Below are 16,357 nucleotides of genomic sequence, written 5' to 3'. Positions count from 1 at the left end.
TTTTTTTTATTAAAAAAAAATGTTCTTCCATCATGTGCAATGCACGTATCAAGGTCTAATGTTAATAATTTGAACAAATATCACCTAAAAATCTAGGCCTACTTTTTTGGCATCCAGTGCAGTGTAATTACTCTATGAAATCAGGTGGCTATGGGCGTGTCAAGCCAATACGAAGGCCTGTTTCCCTAGCCCTTGCTCCAGTGCAGATTGGTGCCCTAAATTTTGAGAGATAGATTGGACCAAAGTCCAATCCAATTTCTTAAGATAATGAAAAGGATAACAACAATGATGGCCTCCTAACTTTTATTATGCAGAAACTTGATAATTAATCAGTTGAATTTTCTGTAAGGTTTGATATATCTCACTTAATTAATTAGAATATTGCATGGAGATATAGGAGTCCCTCAGCAGTGACAGCATGCTCCAAAAAGAATTCAAATAGACGATCTCCAGAAGAGTGCAAAGAAGCCAAGGTAGTTCCTCCCATAGAAGATTGCAGCAAGCCATCCCTCAAAGAAAGGGACAAGGAATAATTATCCCTAAAGCAAAAGCCAGTTTAAGTGTCCTAGTGAGTCATATTCTGTATATAAGAACTCATGCATGTCCTCCCTTCCATTTGTTCAAGTGCTCCTCATCATTCCTCTCCAAGCAACCAAGATCGGAAGTCATGGAGGCTACATCGGATTCTCGTATTTACACAGAGGTCGATCCCCATTATCAGTGGCTTCAATGGGAGTTGTTCGACACCCTCCTCGTCGATGTCTCAGGCATGATTTCTCTATTCATTTGCATGAAAGCTTTGTCACCATGGCTCACCCTTTCTTCAATTATAACTGTAGCATTGTTGAGCCTGTCGCATAGAAATGAGGTCTAATTTGGTTGCAAAATGCATAGGTCTAATTTGACTCTGAAAATTCTACCTTCAAATAAATTAGCTCATTATGGTGCTTTTCCTATGAAGCAAAAACTAATTTTGGGTTATTCATAAGCATATTAAAATAAATTAATCTAGCATTTTATTCTATTAATAGAGAAAATATTAAATGATGATTTTCTATTTATCAAAAGTCATTATCATAAAAATGACCCGGATTATACTTTTACGCGAAGATCTTTTTAATCACAAAACAGACCTTTTAATCCATGGTATATAACTGCTTAACATGCATGACTGCTTCTTTACTTGGGACAAAGGATTCAAGAAGGAGAAATTAAAGGTCCAAGTTCACACATTAAGGAACCTGAGGATCAGTGGTGAGCGCCCGTTGGAAGGCAATCGATGGTGCCGCTTCCTGAAGAGCTTCCAACTCCCAAAGGACTGCAATGTGAGGATGATCGAAGCCATGATCGAAGAAGGAATTCTCAGCGTGGTAGTGCCAAAGCCAATGGCCAAAGACCACTTGTCGCAGCAAAGTTATGGGCATGCATACAAAGAACAAGATGCCAATGAGAGGCAATATTGGATACGTAATATTCTTGTGGCCATCATTCTTGTAGCAGGACTTGGGACATATGCAGGATATAAATTGAGGTGGTCATAAAAGAGACACATAACAAATGTAGTATGTGTCATAGATGCAAAAGGATGCTGCTAGAACTAAATGTTAAGACCATTGTCAATAAACCAATATTTCAATGATATTGTGTTCCAATGTATATCTAGGAAACAATCTCAGTAGATTAAGAGCAAGCACCAGCATTAGCACTAAGTTCGATGACATGATTATAATTTATATAATGGAAAGCAAAACAAAATGTGGTGTCAAAAATCTACTGAGATTTACTTCTTATTGGTAATTATATTGGTGTCCATATATGTGTTTTGCAACTATGAGTACTTAAATTTTATTTCACAATAAATTCTCATTGAAGGATGGGATTTTTTTGTCTGTCAAGAAACAAAGTTGTGACAACCATCTGCTTAAACCTTTCCTTCACAAAATAAAGATAATAGAAATATCTTTTTAACACTCTTAAGAAATCATAGACTTAGGGCCATCAATCAATTTAATCCAACCCTTGTTTAGCGATAATTTGGTTCCCTCTCTTCATGAGACTAAACTTCGCTAGGATTTCCCATACTTCCATTTAGGATGCTAAAATACTGTGGATGCATGTATGTACATATGTATGTACGGATGGTATATACATATCGAGCGAAGAAAAGTTAGCTAAGCATATGTATTCATGAAATGTATTTTAACCTGTGTCTACACATGCATTCACACATGACGGCCAGAGTGAATTGGGTAGATCTTTTTTTTTCAACCCAAATGACTTGGAGCTTGTTTGATTTGGTGTTGGATATGATCCCATGCAATTGAATCTTTAAAATTTACTTGAAATAAAATCTTGATCAGGCTCCAAAAAATTTACATCCTACTTGAACTCAACATGGACCCATCAAGTGCTGTTGAACATTAGACAATCAGACCCTAAGTCTAGGCTAATCCTCTTCCTCTTCCTCTTCTTCTTCGATCTAAGTTTAGGCTAATCCTCTTCCTCTCCTTCTCCGATCGTTGCCTGCAGTTGCCCTTCTCATCGATTTCCTCTCCCATCGCAGCTGCAACAGCACCGTTCTCCTCCTCTTCATCTATTATTTTTCCTCCAATCAACCACAAACGCAGCCTTCGTCGCCGCCAACTCCCCCTCAACCATAGCTCGCAGCCTGAGATAAGAGAGTTTATAAATTGGGATTAAATTCTAGAAATGTTAAAACTCAACAAGATGATCACTGTATAGAAAGATTTTGTTGATGCACAAAGTGTTCGTGGGATTAATGATCAAGCGGAGCTTTTCTTAGATTCTCAAAAATTATTTTCACTACCTAATCATAATAAAACATCTGTCTGTAGACACTTACATAAACTAAAGTTCCTGAGCATTTCAAGCTCAGGAAGCGCAGCTATTCGAGTGAAGATGTTCCACAAAAGGGCATCAGTGTTCCCAAAAACAGCCTCCAAGAGCATTCGGAAATGCAAGATCCTTCTAGGTGTCAGCTGTGCAGGGTTTGCCAGATCTACAGTCTTCAAAATAGCAAGGGAGAGTGAGAAGCTGGACAGCATCTCTGCAACAAATCTTGCGAGGTTCATGGAGCAGTTTAACTCCATCTTCATCGAGCAGTATGTTGCTCCAAGCTCAGAAAAATCCATTGCTGGCAAATTCAGCATTGTGAAAAAAGCACTTGATAATGTGGCTGGGGTCCTCATGTAATTATTTTAAAGAAGGTTTGACTGTTATTTCTTCTCTTCCTTTCCCGCCTCCCTTTGGTTGTGCAATGATCAGGCTATGTTATGTTGTTTCCGTTTTGATTTTCCTGAGAAGCTGTAAGTTGACTTGCGGGAATGCCGCTGAAGTGTTCCAGTGCAGTAGTTTAACTGTAAGAAGGAAATTTCTGAAATATTAGACATCAGCATTCCATGTTATGACCCACAGAAAGGTGAAAAAGGAGTTTTAATTGTTGAATGAATTCAGCTATAGCTAAAGAATATTTGCTATACAGAATTGAATTAACTTTTAATGTTAAAGTTTGGAACTTCTGAAGAAAAATGGAAGGCTAGAATCATTCAGATGACAGAAAATTAACCAAAAACCAAAAAGGAGGTCCTGATTGTACTTGTTCTCAAACATTTCTCAGGTAGAACTCCCAAGGTATGACTCACCGCTCCGGTTTATGATCACCATTGTGATACCGGTAGGAAACTGAAAGTTCAGATACTAACAATGATTGGTAAACAGAGACTAGAGGCTCAAAGATTTACAGTACTGTTATTTGGGTTGCAGAAGATACCAGCCCTTCATAAAGCTGCTCTCCTATCTTGGCGTCTTAGCGCAACATGTTTTAGGGCATTCCTCTTCGCATTCCAATTATGATGATATAATGGAATTGCCTCCAGGGCTGTCATCGTCCTTGATGCAACAATGATATATGGTATATAAGATAGAATCTCCATTTGAAAAATGCAGCGGTGAAGTATCTCCTACTCAAGATAGGTGAGTGAGCCCTCAGGTGGTTGTAGCATCTGACCTTGATCTTTACTCCTGACAGATGAATATATCTACAAAAGAATTTCTTGACAAACATCGATGGGTGTAACGGTATCGTAGCTGATTTATAAAGTAGGCAACTAAAAGGAAATGGCTGCAAACATGCTCAGGTATGCGGAGAATTCAATAATAGGATGAGAAAAAAAAGAGGGAAGACTTGGTGCAATTTAAGATAGAATATCACAATAAAAAATCTCAACAAACTGAAAGATTTCAGCATATCACAATAACAAAAATCAGCAAAGACAGCATGAAAATGACCAAAGTCAACAAGTCTCTCGGAAGATTAAGCTTCAATTTATGGATCAGGAAACATGATAATCTTAACACAAGAACAAGAGCTGGGAGAGGGTGGATCTACCTTTGAGGCGTGATGTTTTGGTAAAGATAAAAAATAAGAGGAAGAACGATGATGGGATTCAGATGGAAGGTGGAAGGAGTATATGAAAAGGTTAACCTTTATGCAACTCATGACATTTGGAAAAAATCTCATGATATATCAGCATCTCCAAATTACCAAAATTATCAATAGAAAATAACTTTTTAGGGGCAATACGGCTGATGGTATTTTGAAATATCTCATAAGATATCAGCATGTTTAAATTACAAAATTTGTCGATAGAAAAATAACTTTTTAGAGGCAACTTGTGTCATTGGGCACAGGGAACAACTAGATAGTCCCTGGGAAAAAATTTGCCACCAATGAACTCAGAGGTACTGCTTGTGCCATTTTTGCACTGAGAGAGAATCTGTTTCGCATTTAAGTAACAAACATTGCAGAACTTCAACTGCAACCATGTTGGATGAAGGATAAGGAGAGCTGCAGAGGCATGAGTTATGGTTGGCTTTAGTTTGTAAAGATACGGAGTTCCCAATCCCATACATTTAATTGGCAGCACCAGAGCTGAACTGAAGATAATTTATATCTAGAATAACATTAACTTTCACCAGAAGGTGAACCCATATTTTTCTTGGAAATAGCTTTAGATTTTTCTTCCTTTCAGTTTCCCGGAGAATAAAGTAGTACATGATATAGGCATACAGCGGCCTCCGAAAGAAATACTAAACAGATAACATCATATCACTCATGAAAGAAATCCAATTTGCCACATTACCAAAATGAACATAACCATAGTTATTAGGAAGTTGGCACAACCTGATCATTCCTCTCAAGGTTAATCGCTGGACAACGCTCTACTTGGCACTAGCCAGCTGCTCCCTGAGGAGCTTGGCAGCAGAAACCATGTTGGTAAGGGCAGGCTTGACCTCAGTGTACTTGCGGGTCTTGAGCCCACAGTCAGGGTTAACCCATAAGATCTTGCTCTCAAGCACTGCCAGCATCTTGTTGATCCGGTCTGCAATCTCCTCTGCGGACGGGATCCTTGGTGAGTGGATGTCATACACCCCTGGGCCGATACCTGCGCCATATTTAACACCCTCACGGAACACCGAGAGGAGCTTCTCATCGGATCGCGAGTTCTCAATGGTGATCACATCAGCATCCATGTCAATGATTGAGTGGATGATATCGTTGAAGTTGGAGTAGCACATGTGGGTGTGAATCTATATAAAGAACAAAAATATTAGTGATTCAACAGCCATAAAATAGTTTGATGGTGCTTTGGCGATGTATTTGATCTTTATGGAAATCAGAACTAATGGAGGAAGAACCTGAGTTGGATCCTTGACACCACAGTTGGTGATCCTAAATGAGTGAACAGCCCAATCAAGATAGAAGGCCTGTTCAGACTTGCGGAGAGGCAACCCCTCCCTCAGAGCCGCTTCATCAATTTGGATGACCTGAACTCATTCAAACAATGGAAAGAAGTTGAGGAGAGAAGTTTCATATTATAGATATACTTCTTCGTATAGGAAAGAAGAACAAACCTTGATGCCTGCAGCTTCCAAATCTTCAACTTCCTTCTTGATAGCAAGAGCAATCTGATAGCAAGTCTCAGATCTAGTAGATAGCACGAGTTATGTGAGTTATAGTCACATGAGGGGTGGATCGAGCGGCATATAAACAAAGGCCTTGACAAACCATTAAGGGCTTGTGATAGGTATGAAGGTAATTGTACTTACCTTGGTTGGTCATTTCTCACGAAGGACCAGTTGAGGATTGTGACTGGACCAGTGAGCATTCCTTTCATTGGGCGTGAAGTCATGCTCTGGGCCATTGAAGACCAGAACACAGTCATGGGCCTGGGACGGCTCACATCACCATAGATGATGGGTGGCTTAACACATCGTGAACCATAAGACTGCACCCAACCATTAACCGTGAATGCAAAGCCAGATAACTGCTCCCCAAAGTACTCAACCATATCATTCCTCTGCAGAGTAACAACAAAGTTAAGAATTTAAGATGCATGCTTATCGTTCAGAAAATCAATTATAGCAGTTCTCCTAGCTGCATGTGTGTCTATTGGTGATTATATGTGATATAACAATGAGAAACAACAAAAGCTTTGTCTACATATACTATCAGAATATAAGCAATTCAAGCTCACCTCAGGCTCTCCATGGACAAGGACATCAATGTCAAGCTCCTCTTGCAGTTTGACAACCTTGTTTATTTCCTCTTTGATGGCATTCACATACTCCTCTTCAGAGATCCTGTAACAAATTATAATGATCAATTACGGTAAAAGTTATTTAAATGTAAATTCTTATTTAGAAATGACAACAAATAGTTAGAGAGAGAGAGGGTTCTCTCTCCAAAAGACAAAGTTAGAGAGAACCCACTTGTTTGCCTTGTATTCACGGCGCACTCTTCGGAGATCCATTGTCTGAGGGAATGAACCAATAGTGGTGGTAGGAAGGATTGGAAGGTTAAGCTTCTGTTGTTGAGCATCCAATCTAGCACTAACATCTGTAGCTCGGCGGTGGTCGGATCCCTTCAGAGCAGCAGCCTGAGGATCCAGTGCCATGACCAAAATGGTAAGAAACACCTCTTCTCCAACAGTAGAAGTGAGATGCAGATGATCAGGAACTTACAGCTTTTTGAACTTCCTGGTTGGTCACCCTAGGTGATGATTTTCTGGAAGCCTGAGCAGCAGCATTTGCTGAGAAGAAAGCCTAGAAATTCAAACAAATGTTTAAAATGTTATAAGAGTAAATAAAACAGCCCATACATGGAAAGAAAGATTCTAGAGTTATGAAAATGAAACAGGCTGTAGAAGTTCAGCTCCAGATATATCGATCATTTCTCACATTGAAAGGAAAGTGATGGGAGACAATACCTCGTCCTTGTGACCAGCCGATGCTTTAGCCAGTGCATTCACTTCAACCACTTTCTGTGCAGCAAAAGCCAGCCATGACTTGATTTCAGCATCCAACTTAGTCTCATTTACCAGATCAACAGCAGTATGCATGAGAGAGCAAGAAGTAGACACCACAAGTTTGTCTGCAGAAAAAAACAACAAAAAGATCATCAGCTTCATATGTAATGCATGATATTAAAAAATATATATAATTAAACAAAGGGACAGCTACCTTTGCCTACAATAGCCTCCAGATCATTAAGAGTATTGAGGGAGGCAGCTAGATCATTAGCCCAAATGTTCCTCCCATCCACAACTCCAGCAAAAAGATATTTTCCTGTGGGGAAACCTGAACTTTTTATCAAGTCTAGTGTCTTGGTTCCACGGACAAGATCAAAACCAAAACCAGAGATGCCGTTCAAGGAAGTGATAGTCCTACAATAGTTAATGGTATTGGTTAAAAGTTCAAAAAAATTAAAAAAAAATGTTCATTCAACAAAATTATGAGAACAAACTAACTTGTATGCCTCAGCAGGAACATCAGCAAAGTAGGTTTCAATAAGCACATTCAAACCAGAGAATGATGATTCTAGTTCTGAGTAGGCCTTAGTAAATGCTTCCAATTGGTGAGCATCAAGATCCATTACAAGTGTCGGCTCATCAAACTGGATCCATGAAGCACCTGCTGCTTTCAATTCAGCAATAACTTCCCTGGGCAATGATTGTATCATCAGTATAGACTGCTGGACGAAGCAGTAAAGAGCAATAAAAGACTGACACTGCCAGATGCATGTTTTGATCAATACTTATAGACAGGTAGGACATTTCCCAGAAGTGAGAGAGTGGAAAAGGCTTTTTCAACCCCTTTGGCTGGCTTTGAGAGCAACAAATATGTCACAGGTCCTATAATCACTGGAATTGTATCAATTCCTAGCTGCATCAGAGAGAAAAAACAATAAATATAGGATATTTAACATGTCAAGCACATAAAACTTCTTCATTTTCTGATAGGAACATTCCCAGGAAAAAGAGTAAATGCCACCATACAAAAGCATTAAATCAAGCCATTTTTAGGCAATTTGATAAAAAGTGAGTTGACTGGGCCTAAGTTACCTGAATCTTGAGCAGGTGCGGGAGCAGATTCGGTTGCGGGTGCGAAAAAGCAGATACATCAAAAAAAGTTACAATGAGCGGGCACTTGGGAAGCAGGTCCACAGGCAAGATTATAGAGAGATTTCAAAGCAGGTGTGGTGTCACGAGAAGAAGTCCAGCTATTAAGAATGGATTTGATAGGTCAAAACATAGACACCTAAAAACATCATATATTTTTTAATTGCAGTAGATTGTCACAGGAAACCACATATTCAATCATATCTAATGCATTTTTGGAAGTGGAGCTCCCAAAATGAATATGAATATCTAGTCTCCACTATGCTGCAACAAATAAACATAAAAAGGACTGTAATACAATTTTTATATAAGTGTCAATACTCAATACACCTTGCAATTTATAAAAGCAATTTTCCTTTTCTTATCAAATACTGATTTGCCAGCCACTGGAAAATCAGAGATTGCAGTCTTGAGTTTCAATTTCTTACAACAACATGAAGCCCTTAGTGTGAAATATGACGACATTTGGCATAGTTTCGAATAAGAATTGGTCATATCAACCCATACACAGATGAAGCTACGTAATCTTTTGATAACGGCTACCGAACATATTAATCATAGGCCAAATAGCAAGCGGAGGGGAGACTAGATATTCATATTAGAAGCTGCAGCCGGAGCGAGTTGATCCACTCTCTAGATTAGATTAGAACTGCCTTGGCTTATTGTGTGATTTTTGAGCAGGAGCGAGCTAATCCGGTGGGGCCAGACGCATCGTCGGCAGACTAGATCGAGCCTTAGTTAATCCTGAGTGGATCCAAAAGCTGAATGCTTCCAGTGCTGCTTGTACTTGTAGCGTCAGCATCATCCCGAAACTCATGATGTAGCAGCCATTTTTACAAGGCTCCTCCGCATCTTTTGTTCCCGCTCTAGCTAACCAAGCTTACACCATCCTTCTTTGTGCTTCCTGCGCTTCTTATTATGGAGCTGTACCTAGTTCCGGGTCAACTTTAAATACACTGAACAAACCACAACAACCACTTTTCAGTGGGCCTTGCCTCATACAAGCAGGACCAACACATCAAGGGGTTTTCTGTGGTTCATGGAATCATGGGGCACAGGCAGTTTTCAACTACATGCATGTTGTAGTACCATCACTCAGTGTCAAGATGGCTGAATCCAAAATATTTACATCTGGAGATTAAGAAGTATTAAAAAATGTTACATAAGAAAAATGTTGATAATATATGGCATGTTATTGTGTTATTATTCGTAATTTAAAGTTGGTACAGATTAATATGCTGAATTGAACATATATATATATATGGAGAGCAGAAGTATTTAAAAAAATAGCAGTAAAAAAGTTAGATAAGAAAATATTGATAATATATGGCATGTTAATTGTGTTATTGTTTCATAATTTTAAGTTAGTAGAGATTAATGGTCTAATTGAAAAACTTATTTATCATCAACCAATAATTAGCATTAGCAGTGTAAATATATGGTATACTGGATGTAACTCATTATACGAAGTCAGAAACAGGTACTAGCTATATCTCTATTTCATGAAATTAAAAAACGTTTCTTCAGAAACCATGTTTGCAACAAAAGCATGGAAACAGACTGAACTAAGCCCAACAAAAATTGTTGATTTCCTTTTTCATCAGCTTACTTTGGACAAGTCCTCCCACCCAAAACCCAACAACAACAACTAGAGTTGTTCAAGTCAATGCAAAACCTAAAGATTACCAAGAGAATATTTTTTAATACGAAACAAGTAAAAGAATGGTTGACAGAATGTCATTCAACCTTAACAAGTATCTAAACCATTAAGAACAGAAATTTATGGGAAGGATTAAAATAACAGCCTATCCAGAAGCATACCGCCTTTGCCTCCTTGTATTCAGACACCGCTTTGTGAGAAGCATAGGTGAACTTCGATACCGGGGACAATTCAGGGACAATAAAATGGCTGGATTAACATAGAACAATAAAAAATAATGCACAAGTTACGAAGAATTGAGGCTATGTGAAACAAAATGATCAACCTGGGACTTAAGATAGGTCAGATGACTTACTAGTTAGTGTCGAACCACTTGGTCATTTCCATGGCAGGTACTGAAGCATTTCCTCTAGCCATAGAAAAGTATGTGTCAAACCCAATCTCTCCACCACTCCATCCATATCTTTGAGGAACAGCACCAAGCATTGCTGTTGTATCAAGCACTTGATCGTAGTATGAAAAAGTGTTGCTCGGGATGTACTTGACCCCAGCATCGGACATCTGCTTCCAAATGGAGCACCTGAGATCTTGAGCAACTTTCTGCAAATCATCAGCACTGCTCTTTCCATCCCAAAAAGATTCCAGAGCAAACTTGAGCTGTCTCTTGGGCCCCATCCGAGGATACCCAACAACGTGTGACGCCATTTTTCTGGTCATGCGAATGGAAACAAAGATCAAATTAATTCTTAAAAGTAAAACATGCTTAGATCCATTAGGTATTATAGATTCTCTTCTATGTTATAAAGTAACTATCATTATAATCAACTGGGCAGTTCAAGCTTGGCATGCCAATGAGTGAATAAGATTGTCTAGGATACAATATCATAATTGAGAAAAGTCTACTTTTAAATGCTAGAAATGCTGTAGCAACAGACAATACCAGAAAAAGACATTGTGTAAACAGAAAGCAGAAAAATAAGAAAAGATGCCATAAAAAACAAAAGATATGTAACATTTAAGTAAGGATTGGCAGTTTCCTGATCGGAATATAGAAGTTTGCTTTACAAGAGTTAGGAAACGAAATGGAGATGAAGCTGAGCTTTTGGTTCAAAATACTCAAGGAAATAAACAAAGCGAGGTTCTTCTATCAGTAAGAAAAGTAAAAAGCAGCTATGCATGGTTTCTCATCAAATGAAAAAAAAATGCAACAAGTTATCTCCATTAAAGAAATCACAAGAAGTAAGCTCAGTAGATCAAATCAAGCACAGTAGTGAAACATGAAACAATAGGTGATGCCAAATCCTTTTCAAATCTGAGGGTTAGGAATAAAAGTTATGAATTGAGATGACAAAGGCTAGCACGTAGTGGGATATGTTCCAAATAATAGATCAAACTGCACAGTCCACTAAACATAACGGATCCTCTAATCTATTAGGTACATGAAGTTATCAAGTAAAGTTGCGGAACAGGGTCCTAACAGTTAGATTTGTAGCTCTGAAAGCAACTCTAAATCGTACTCAGTGCCATAGCTACGGGTTACAGAACCTAGATCTATAACCATAAGATAGAATTATCGCATCAAATCCACCAGAAAGATTCAAATCTCTAAATCAATTTAGCAAAATTAATCACACTGAGGGAAGTTTCCAATTTCCTGGTCTCCGGACAAAAGACAATTTGTAATCAAACAAAAAAAGAATATCTACAGAAAAAGAAATAAAGATTATAAAGTAAAGATCAAGATCTATACTAGGATATCACATATCAACATAAAATCACCTCGATTTACACCCAAAACACACAATTTTTACTTGAACCAAAAAAGTGGAAACCAAAAAAGGCTAAAAGGAAAGCAAAGACAGTATTAGATCAACAGACAGTATTAGATCAACAAAGTAGCACACTAGCCCACAAAAAAAAATTGAGAGAAAAAGCAAGTAAAGATCAGATCCAGCAAGATACAAGCTCCTCGGAGAGAAAAAGAACAACCTTTTTATCGGAGAAAAAACTAGCGAAAAAAAAAGGAGAAAAATTAGGAAATGGAGCAAACAACAGAAATAGATGGCAAACTCACCAACCAAAAAATTAAGAAAAAGAATCGTAAAAACAGTCAAGTTCATCAAAGTAAACCGAGATCCGATCCCTCCAAACACGCACTCAGACAGAGAGAGAGCGACAGAGAAAAGGGAGAGAGCGGTGAGGAGAGCGCAGGAAGTGGGCGTACCTTTGGAGGAGATGAAGCGGTCCCGAAGAGGAGGAGGAGGAGCGGACGAGAAGAGAAAGAGAGCGGCGAGAGGAATGTCCGAAGGACGCGCGACGGCGAGTCGACGAGTTTTGGGGGCATTTATAGGCAGAGAGAAGCGATTAATAAAATTGGAATTTCCGATAAATCCGAATCTTAGCCAGTTATAACTATAAAATCAAAAATAGTATTATATAGATAAATCAAGCTAATAATATATTGATATAGTTACTTATTTTTAAAAAAAAATTATAAATATTATATAGTACCAAATGGGATTACAAATAAAATAGATATTCAAATATTAATTATATAATTATCTATCCACATCTATAATTTTTTTGTTTATGCACATATGAATATTAATACAATACTCATATTTATATTTATATTTAGATAAATTTAAATAAAAAAATATGTATGAATAGATATTTTTGATCTAAAAAAATATTTATTTTCTCAATTACTGAGCTTAAAAAATTAAATATAACAAATAGTTAGGTACAGTCTAATCTCCTATCAATAGAAATTAGTGCTTACATGAAGACTACTTTTCAATTCATTTTTGTTAGTAGATTTGTGAACACATTTTAGTTCTTGTACTTAGAAACTTATGTTTTTCTTTTTGTTGTTGTTGTTGTAAATGATGTGAACCATAAAGAAAATTAGTAAGTGTAGACATAGAAAAAGCTAGCTAGAGAAGGTAAGTGATGGAGAGTGGCTCCTAACTTGGCACTAACTTGGCACTAACTTGTCAAAGGTTGAGGCCCACCACTCGTTCAACTAGTAAATCATTCGATGGAATGCCGAACTGTTGGATCATTATCGTGATCCATATGGCACGGGCTTCAGTATTTGGATGCTCCCAATTTCATGAATCTCGAAGCCTACAATAGCATAGATCATGATGGTGATCGAATGGTCAGGCACGACATTGAACAACTTGCTTGTCTAATGAGTGTCAGAGCTAAATCACCTCCCTAGCTTGAATGGTTATATGGTCATCCTACATCTAAGCTACCTTCTCTTTTAGTTATGGTATCAAAAGGAAGAGTTCCACTCTTGTCCAATACATGATGGATTCGATGAAAAATTATACCCTACACTACGTGCACCTTCAAGCATGGTTTAGAGGATTTAACTCCACCTTAGTATCAAATTAATTCCTTTCACCTACAGAAAAGAGAGAGAAAAAAATCTAGTTGCCATAAACCAGTGTGACTCATTAATTGCATCAATTCTCTCTTGCTACATCAAAATGGAACAGATTTAATAATTAGTGACAATATTCTTAGTCACAGAAATGATAAGACTTCTCAAATGTAGATAGCGAAACATCAATATTGTGCAAGTATATATCATCTGATTCACATGCAGTGGTTGTGTAGCACCAGCAATTTAAGTGTGCCATTCATGGAGAGTCTGTGCATTCTTTGAACTATATCATAACTAATTACAATATTTGCATTTCAGTATTTGCTAAGGAAATAGAGTGGGAGTTGATGCATTACAAGTATTTACATTACAAATACAGAACAAACTGAATGGGAACTAATACATTACAAAGATTTACATTACAATATTTGCTAAAGAAACATATAAATTACAAAAAGATAGAGTTTGGCCTTCATTTTAACCACCGAATAGAGTTTTGAGAACTTAACCAACCATGAGCAGTTCGCTATCTTTCTTACATATTTAAAAGGTGGTTAGGCAGAGAGCTGCAATCCGTAGTGAACACTTAAACAACAGGCACTTTTCCTATGATGGCTCGCTGTGTTCACCCATTCTTTATTATTTCTAAGAATTAATTGTAGCAGTTAGTAGGTCAATCCAAGGAAATTTTGGCCATCTCGTCACCTTATGAAAACTCCCTGAAATCTCCTCAAATAATTGCAGGGCTCATAAAACTCTATTGCGAGCAACAATAACATTGCTACCAACTCTAATATCACTCCTACATGAACAAAGAAATGATGGCTTCATTCAATTTACCTGGCTTTGTACATATGGTAAGGGCATTTCCCTTGTTTTGCAGTGATGGAATGGGAACTAAACTTTCTTCTGCACCTCGACAAGTTCTGAGATTGCTTAACAAAGGTACATGTATAAGCATGCAAATCCTCATATGCTTGATCTTGACCACTCGCATGATGACCTTCGCTCTCTTTCTGATAGGAGGACTTTCTCTTTGGATGCTCGGTATGCTTCAAAAATTCTTTTGTGTAATTTGTTTATTACATTCTCCTTTGTGCTATTGTTAACCTTCATCAAATAGGAGGTTTTGCAAGAAAAAATAGATGCCTTTCTTCCCCGTACTTTCAAATCTTGAAAATTCCTACCAACTTCTTTTATACCTTGCACTTCTAATTTTATGCCATGCTCATCTAACTAACATTTTTCTTGGAAGCTAACATGAGTAAAGCTTTCTTCCTCGATATTATAAATTATCTATTTGATATTTCATTCCATGCAATAAAATAAATAATAAATTGTTATATTTATTATAAAAACAATAATATTTTGTAATATTAAATTTATTATAACATTAATATCATTATGATATAATAATATGATATTATTTTAGTACAAAATTATAGCAGTAATATATTATTATTATTTCTAATATAATATTTGAATAATATTGCATCATAATATAGCAATATTATATTATTATCAGATAATATAATATTATTATATTGTTATAATTATACTTATTATTATTATTATTATTATTATATAGTGTTGTTATATTACATTATGTTGTTATTATTATTATACTATCAAAAAATATTACTATGAAAACTCTAAGTTTATAAATTATTTTTATATTTCAACCGTAGTTCACCAAGGTACCAAATGGCAATAAAATTGTTCATGTATCCCCAATCACAATAGCAAGATAAATGCTCTCCAATATTTCTCAATATCCATGTTACAAGCCCAATATGCTAAATAAGTTTCACAATAAGCATAATATCCACAATGATAATGGCTTGTGCCAATGTGTGGGTATTATGTATCATTTATATTTTTACCTAATTGCCATTATGGAATTTCTTACCACTGCCATTATGAAGAGGTGATGATGAGACTGGCATCATCCAAAGTGAAGGTTCTAGTGGTGGAGGTGGATCATAGCTCTAAAAGAAGAGTAGTCTTGTTGAATTTTTTATTGGTAGGTCAACCTAAAGAGAAAGATTTATTTTATAGCAGCATTAATGCAGGATGTGGCCTACAGTTTGTAGAATGATCCAAGCAAAAATCATGTTAACCATGTTTAAGTTGATTATATATATCATAAATATACTATGCAAGAAAATAAAACATCAAACATCTCGATATGATCAACAAGACATTTCACATAAGATTCGATTGGCGATCACATTTAAATTATAATCCATAATCATATTAAAATTTTCAGACAGAAGTGGGGAAATCTGATGATGCGCTTTGAACTGGACCTGAGCTCATGTTGCCCTCCATCTTGCTATGACTACATCTAGGATGTCCTCCTCTAATTAAGCTTGGTTAAAACATGATGGAGCTTAGCTTGAAGCTAGTTTAAAGACTCATGGTTAGTTTCATCCAAGTATAAATAAACCAGAATCATCAAACTCCACTCAGCAAGGATCAAATTTTGCAGTGGGCGTGTCTGCACTGTGCAACATATACTCTACATTACATTAACAATTATGTGCATCTCTATTCCTATAAAGACAAAAGAAATATTTACATTCACAAAAGATGTCTATGTCTCCACATATAAGCATATAAACAATTGTTGAATCCATAATCAAGGTTCGCTGGAGCTTGATTCAAGCTAGAGTTCATTTCTATTTGACAAAGATTATAATTGTTTAAGAAGGATAGAGCTCAAACAAACTAACAATGATCTCAAATTTCAAGATCAAAATTAATTTAAAGTTAAGCTTTGATTAGACCTGGGCTTGATCGAGCTCAGGTTTGCTCCAA

The 16,357-nt window shown here is 36.8% G+C and overlaps 3 protein-coding genes across 3 annotated transcripts; 1 reads left to right on the top strand and 2 right to left on the bottom strand.

The window, feature by feature from the left end:
* The first annotated feature begins 607 nt into the window (after positions 1-607).
* Positions 608-1,778, top strand: LOC103708243 (17.6 kDa class I heat shock protein-like). The gene is made up of 2 exons (XM_017842714.3): positions 608-767; positions 1,195-1,778. Exons 1-2 carry the CDS (start codon positions 668-670, stop codon positions 1,539-1,541), a joined length of 447 nt encoding a protein of 148 aa, XP_017698203.2. The 5' UTR covers positions 608-667; the 3' UTR covers positions 1,542-1,778.
* A 537-nt stretch (positions 1,779-2,315) lies between these two features.
* On the bottom strand, positions 2,316-4,868 carry LOC103707062. The gene is made up of 3 exons (XM_008791416.4): positions 3,617-4,868; positions 2,864-3,377; positions 2,316-2,668 (listed from the first exon to the last, which is right to left on the bottom strand). Exons 2-3 carry the CDS (start codon positions 3,207-3,209, stop codon positions 2,442-2,444), a joined length of 573 nt encoding a protein of 190 aa, XP_008789638.2. The 5' UTR covers positions 3,210-3,377; positions 3,617-4,868; the 3' UTR covers positions 2,316-2,441.
* A 144-nt stretch (positions 4,869-5,012) lies between these two features.
* LOC103707070 (5-methyltetrahydropteroyltriglutamate--homocysteine methyltransferase 1-like) lies at positions 5,013-12,493 on the bottom strand. The gene is made up of 14 exons (XM_008791428.3): positions 12,365-12,493; positions 10,496-10,849; positions 10,302-10,389; positions 8,117-8,244; positions 7,830-8,021; positions 7,543-7,745; positions 7,290-7,453; positions 7,045-7,125; positions 6,793-6,959; positions 6,558-6,663; positions 6,130-6,380; positions 5,935-6,007; positions 5,719-5,847; positions 5,013-5,610 (listed from the first exon to the last, which is right to left on the bottom strand). Exons 2-14 carry the CDS (start codon positions 10,843-10,845, stop codon positions 5,242-5,244), a joined length of 2,301 nt encoding a protein of 766 aa, XP_008789650.2. The 5' UTR covers positions 10,846-10,849; positions 12,365-12,493; the 3' UTR covers positions 5,013-5,241.
* Positions 12,494-16,357: the final 3,864 nt, after the last annotated feature.

The sequence above is a fragment of the Phoenix dactylifera genome, chromosome 8 (genome assembly GCF_009389715.1).
Source record: "Phoenix dactylifera cultivar Barhee BC4 chromosome 8, palm_55x_up_171113_PBpolish2nd_filt_p, whole genome shotgun sequence".
Taxonomy (NCBI): domain Eukaryota; kingdom Viridiplantae; phylum Streptophyta; class Magnoliopsida; order Arecales; family Arecaceae; genus Phoenix; species Phoenix dactylifera.
This window is presented reverse-complemented; position numbering and strand designations above follow the sequence as displayed.

Bases quoted from the DNA above. Each gene is read 5' to 3' on its own strand.
- LOC103707070 (XM_008791428.3), bottom strand. From the start codon at position 10,845: ATGGCGTCACACGTTGTTGGGTATCCTCGGATGGGGCCCAAGAGACAG. The intron at 7,126-7,289 runs GTATTGTCTCCC...TTGAATTTCTAG, and splicing joins CGGCTGGTCACAAGGACGAG to GCTTTCTTCTCAGCAAATGC. The intron at 6,664-6,792 runs GTGGGTTCTCTC...AATTTGTTACAG, and splicing joins CGTGAATACAAGGCAAACAA to GATCTCTGAAGAGGAGTATG.
- LOC103708243 (XM_017842714.3), top strand. From the start codon at position 668: ATGGAGGCTACATCGGATTCTCGTATTTACACAGAGGTCGATCCCCAT. The intron at 768-1,194 runs GCATGATTTCTC...CTTGGGACAAAG, and splicing joins CCTCCTCGTCGATGTCTCAG to GATTCAAGAAGGAGAAATTA.
- LOC103707062 (XM_008791416.4), bottom strand. From the start codon at position 3,209: ATGAGGACCCCAGCCACATTATCAAGTGCTTTTTTCACAATGCTGAAT. The intron at 2,669-2,863 runs GTAAGTGTCTAC...CTCTTATCTCAG, and splicing joins GCTCAGGAACTTTAGTTTAT to GCTGCGAGCTATGGTTGAGG.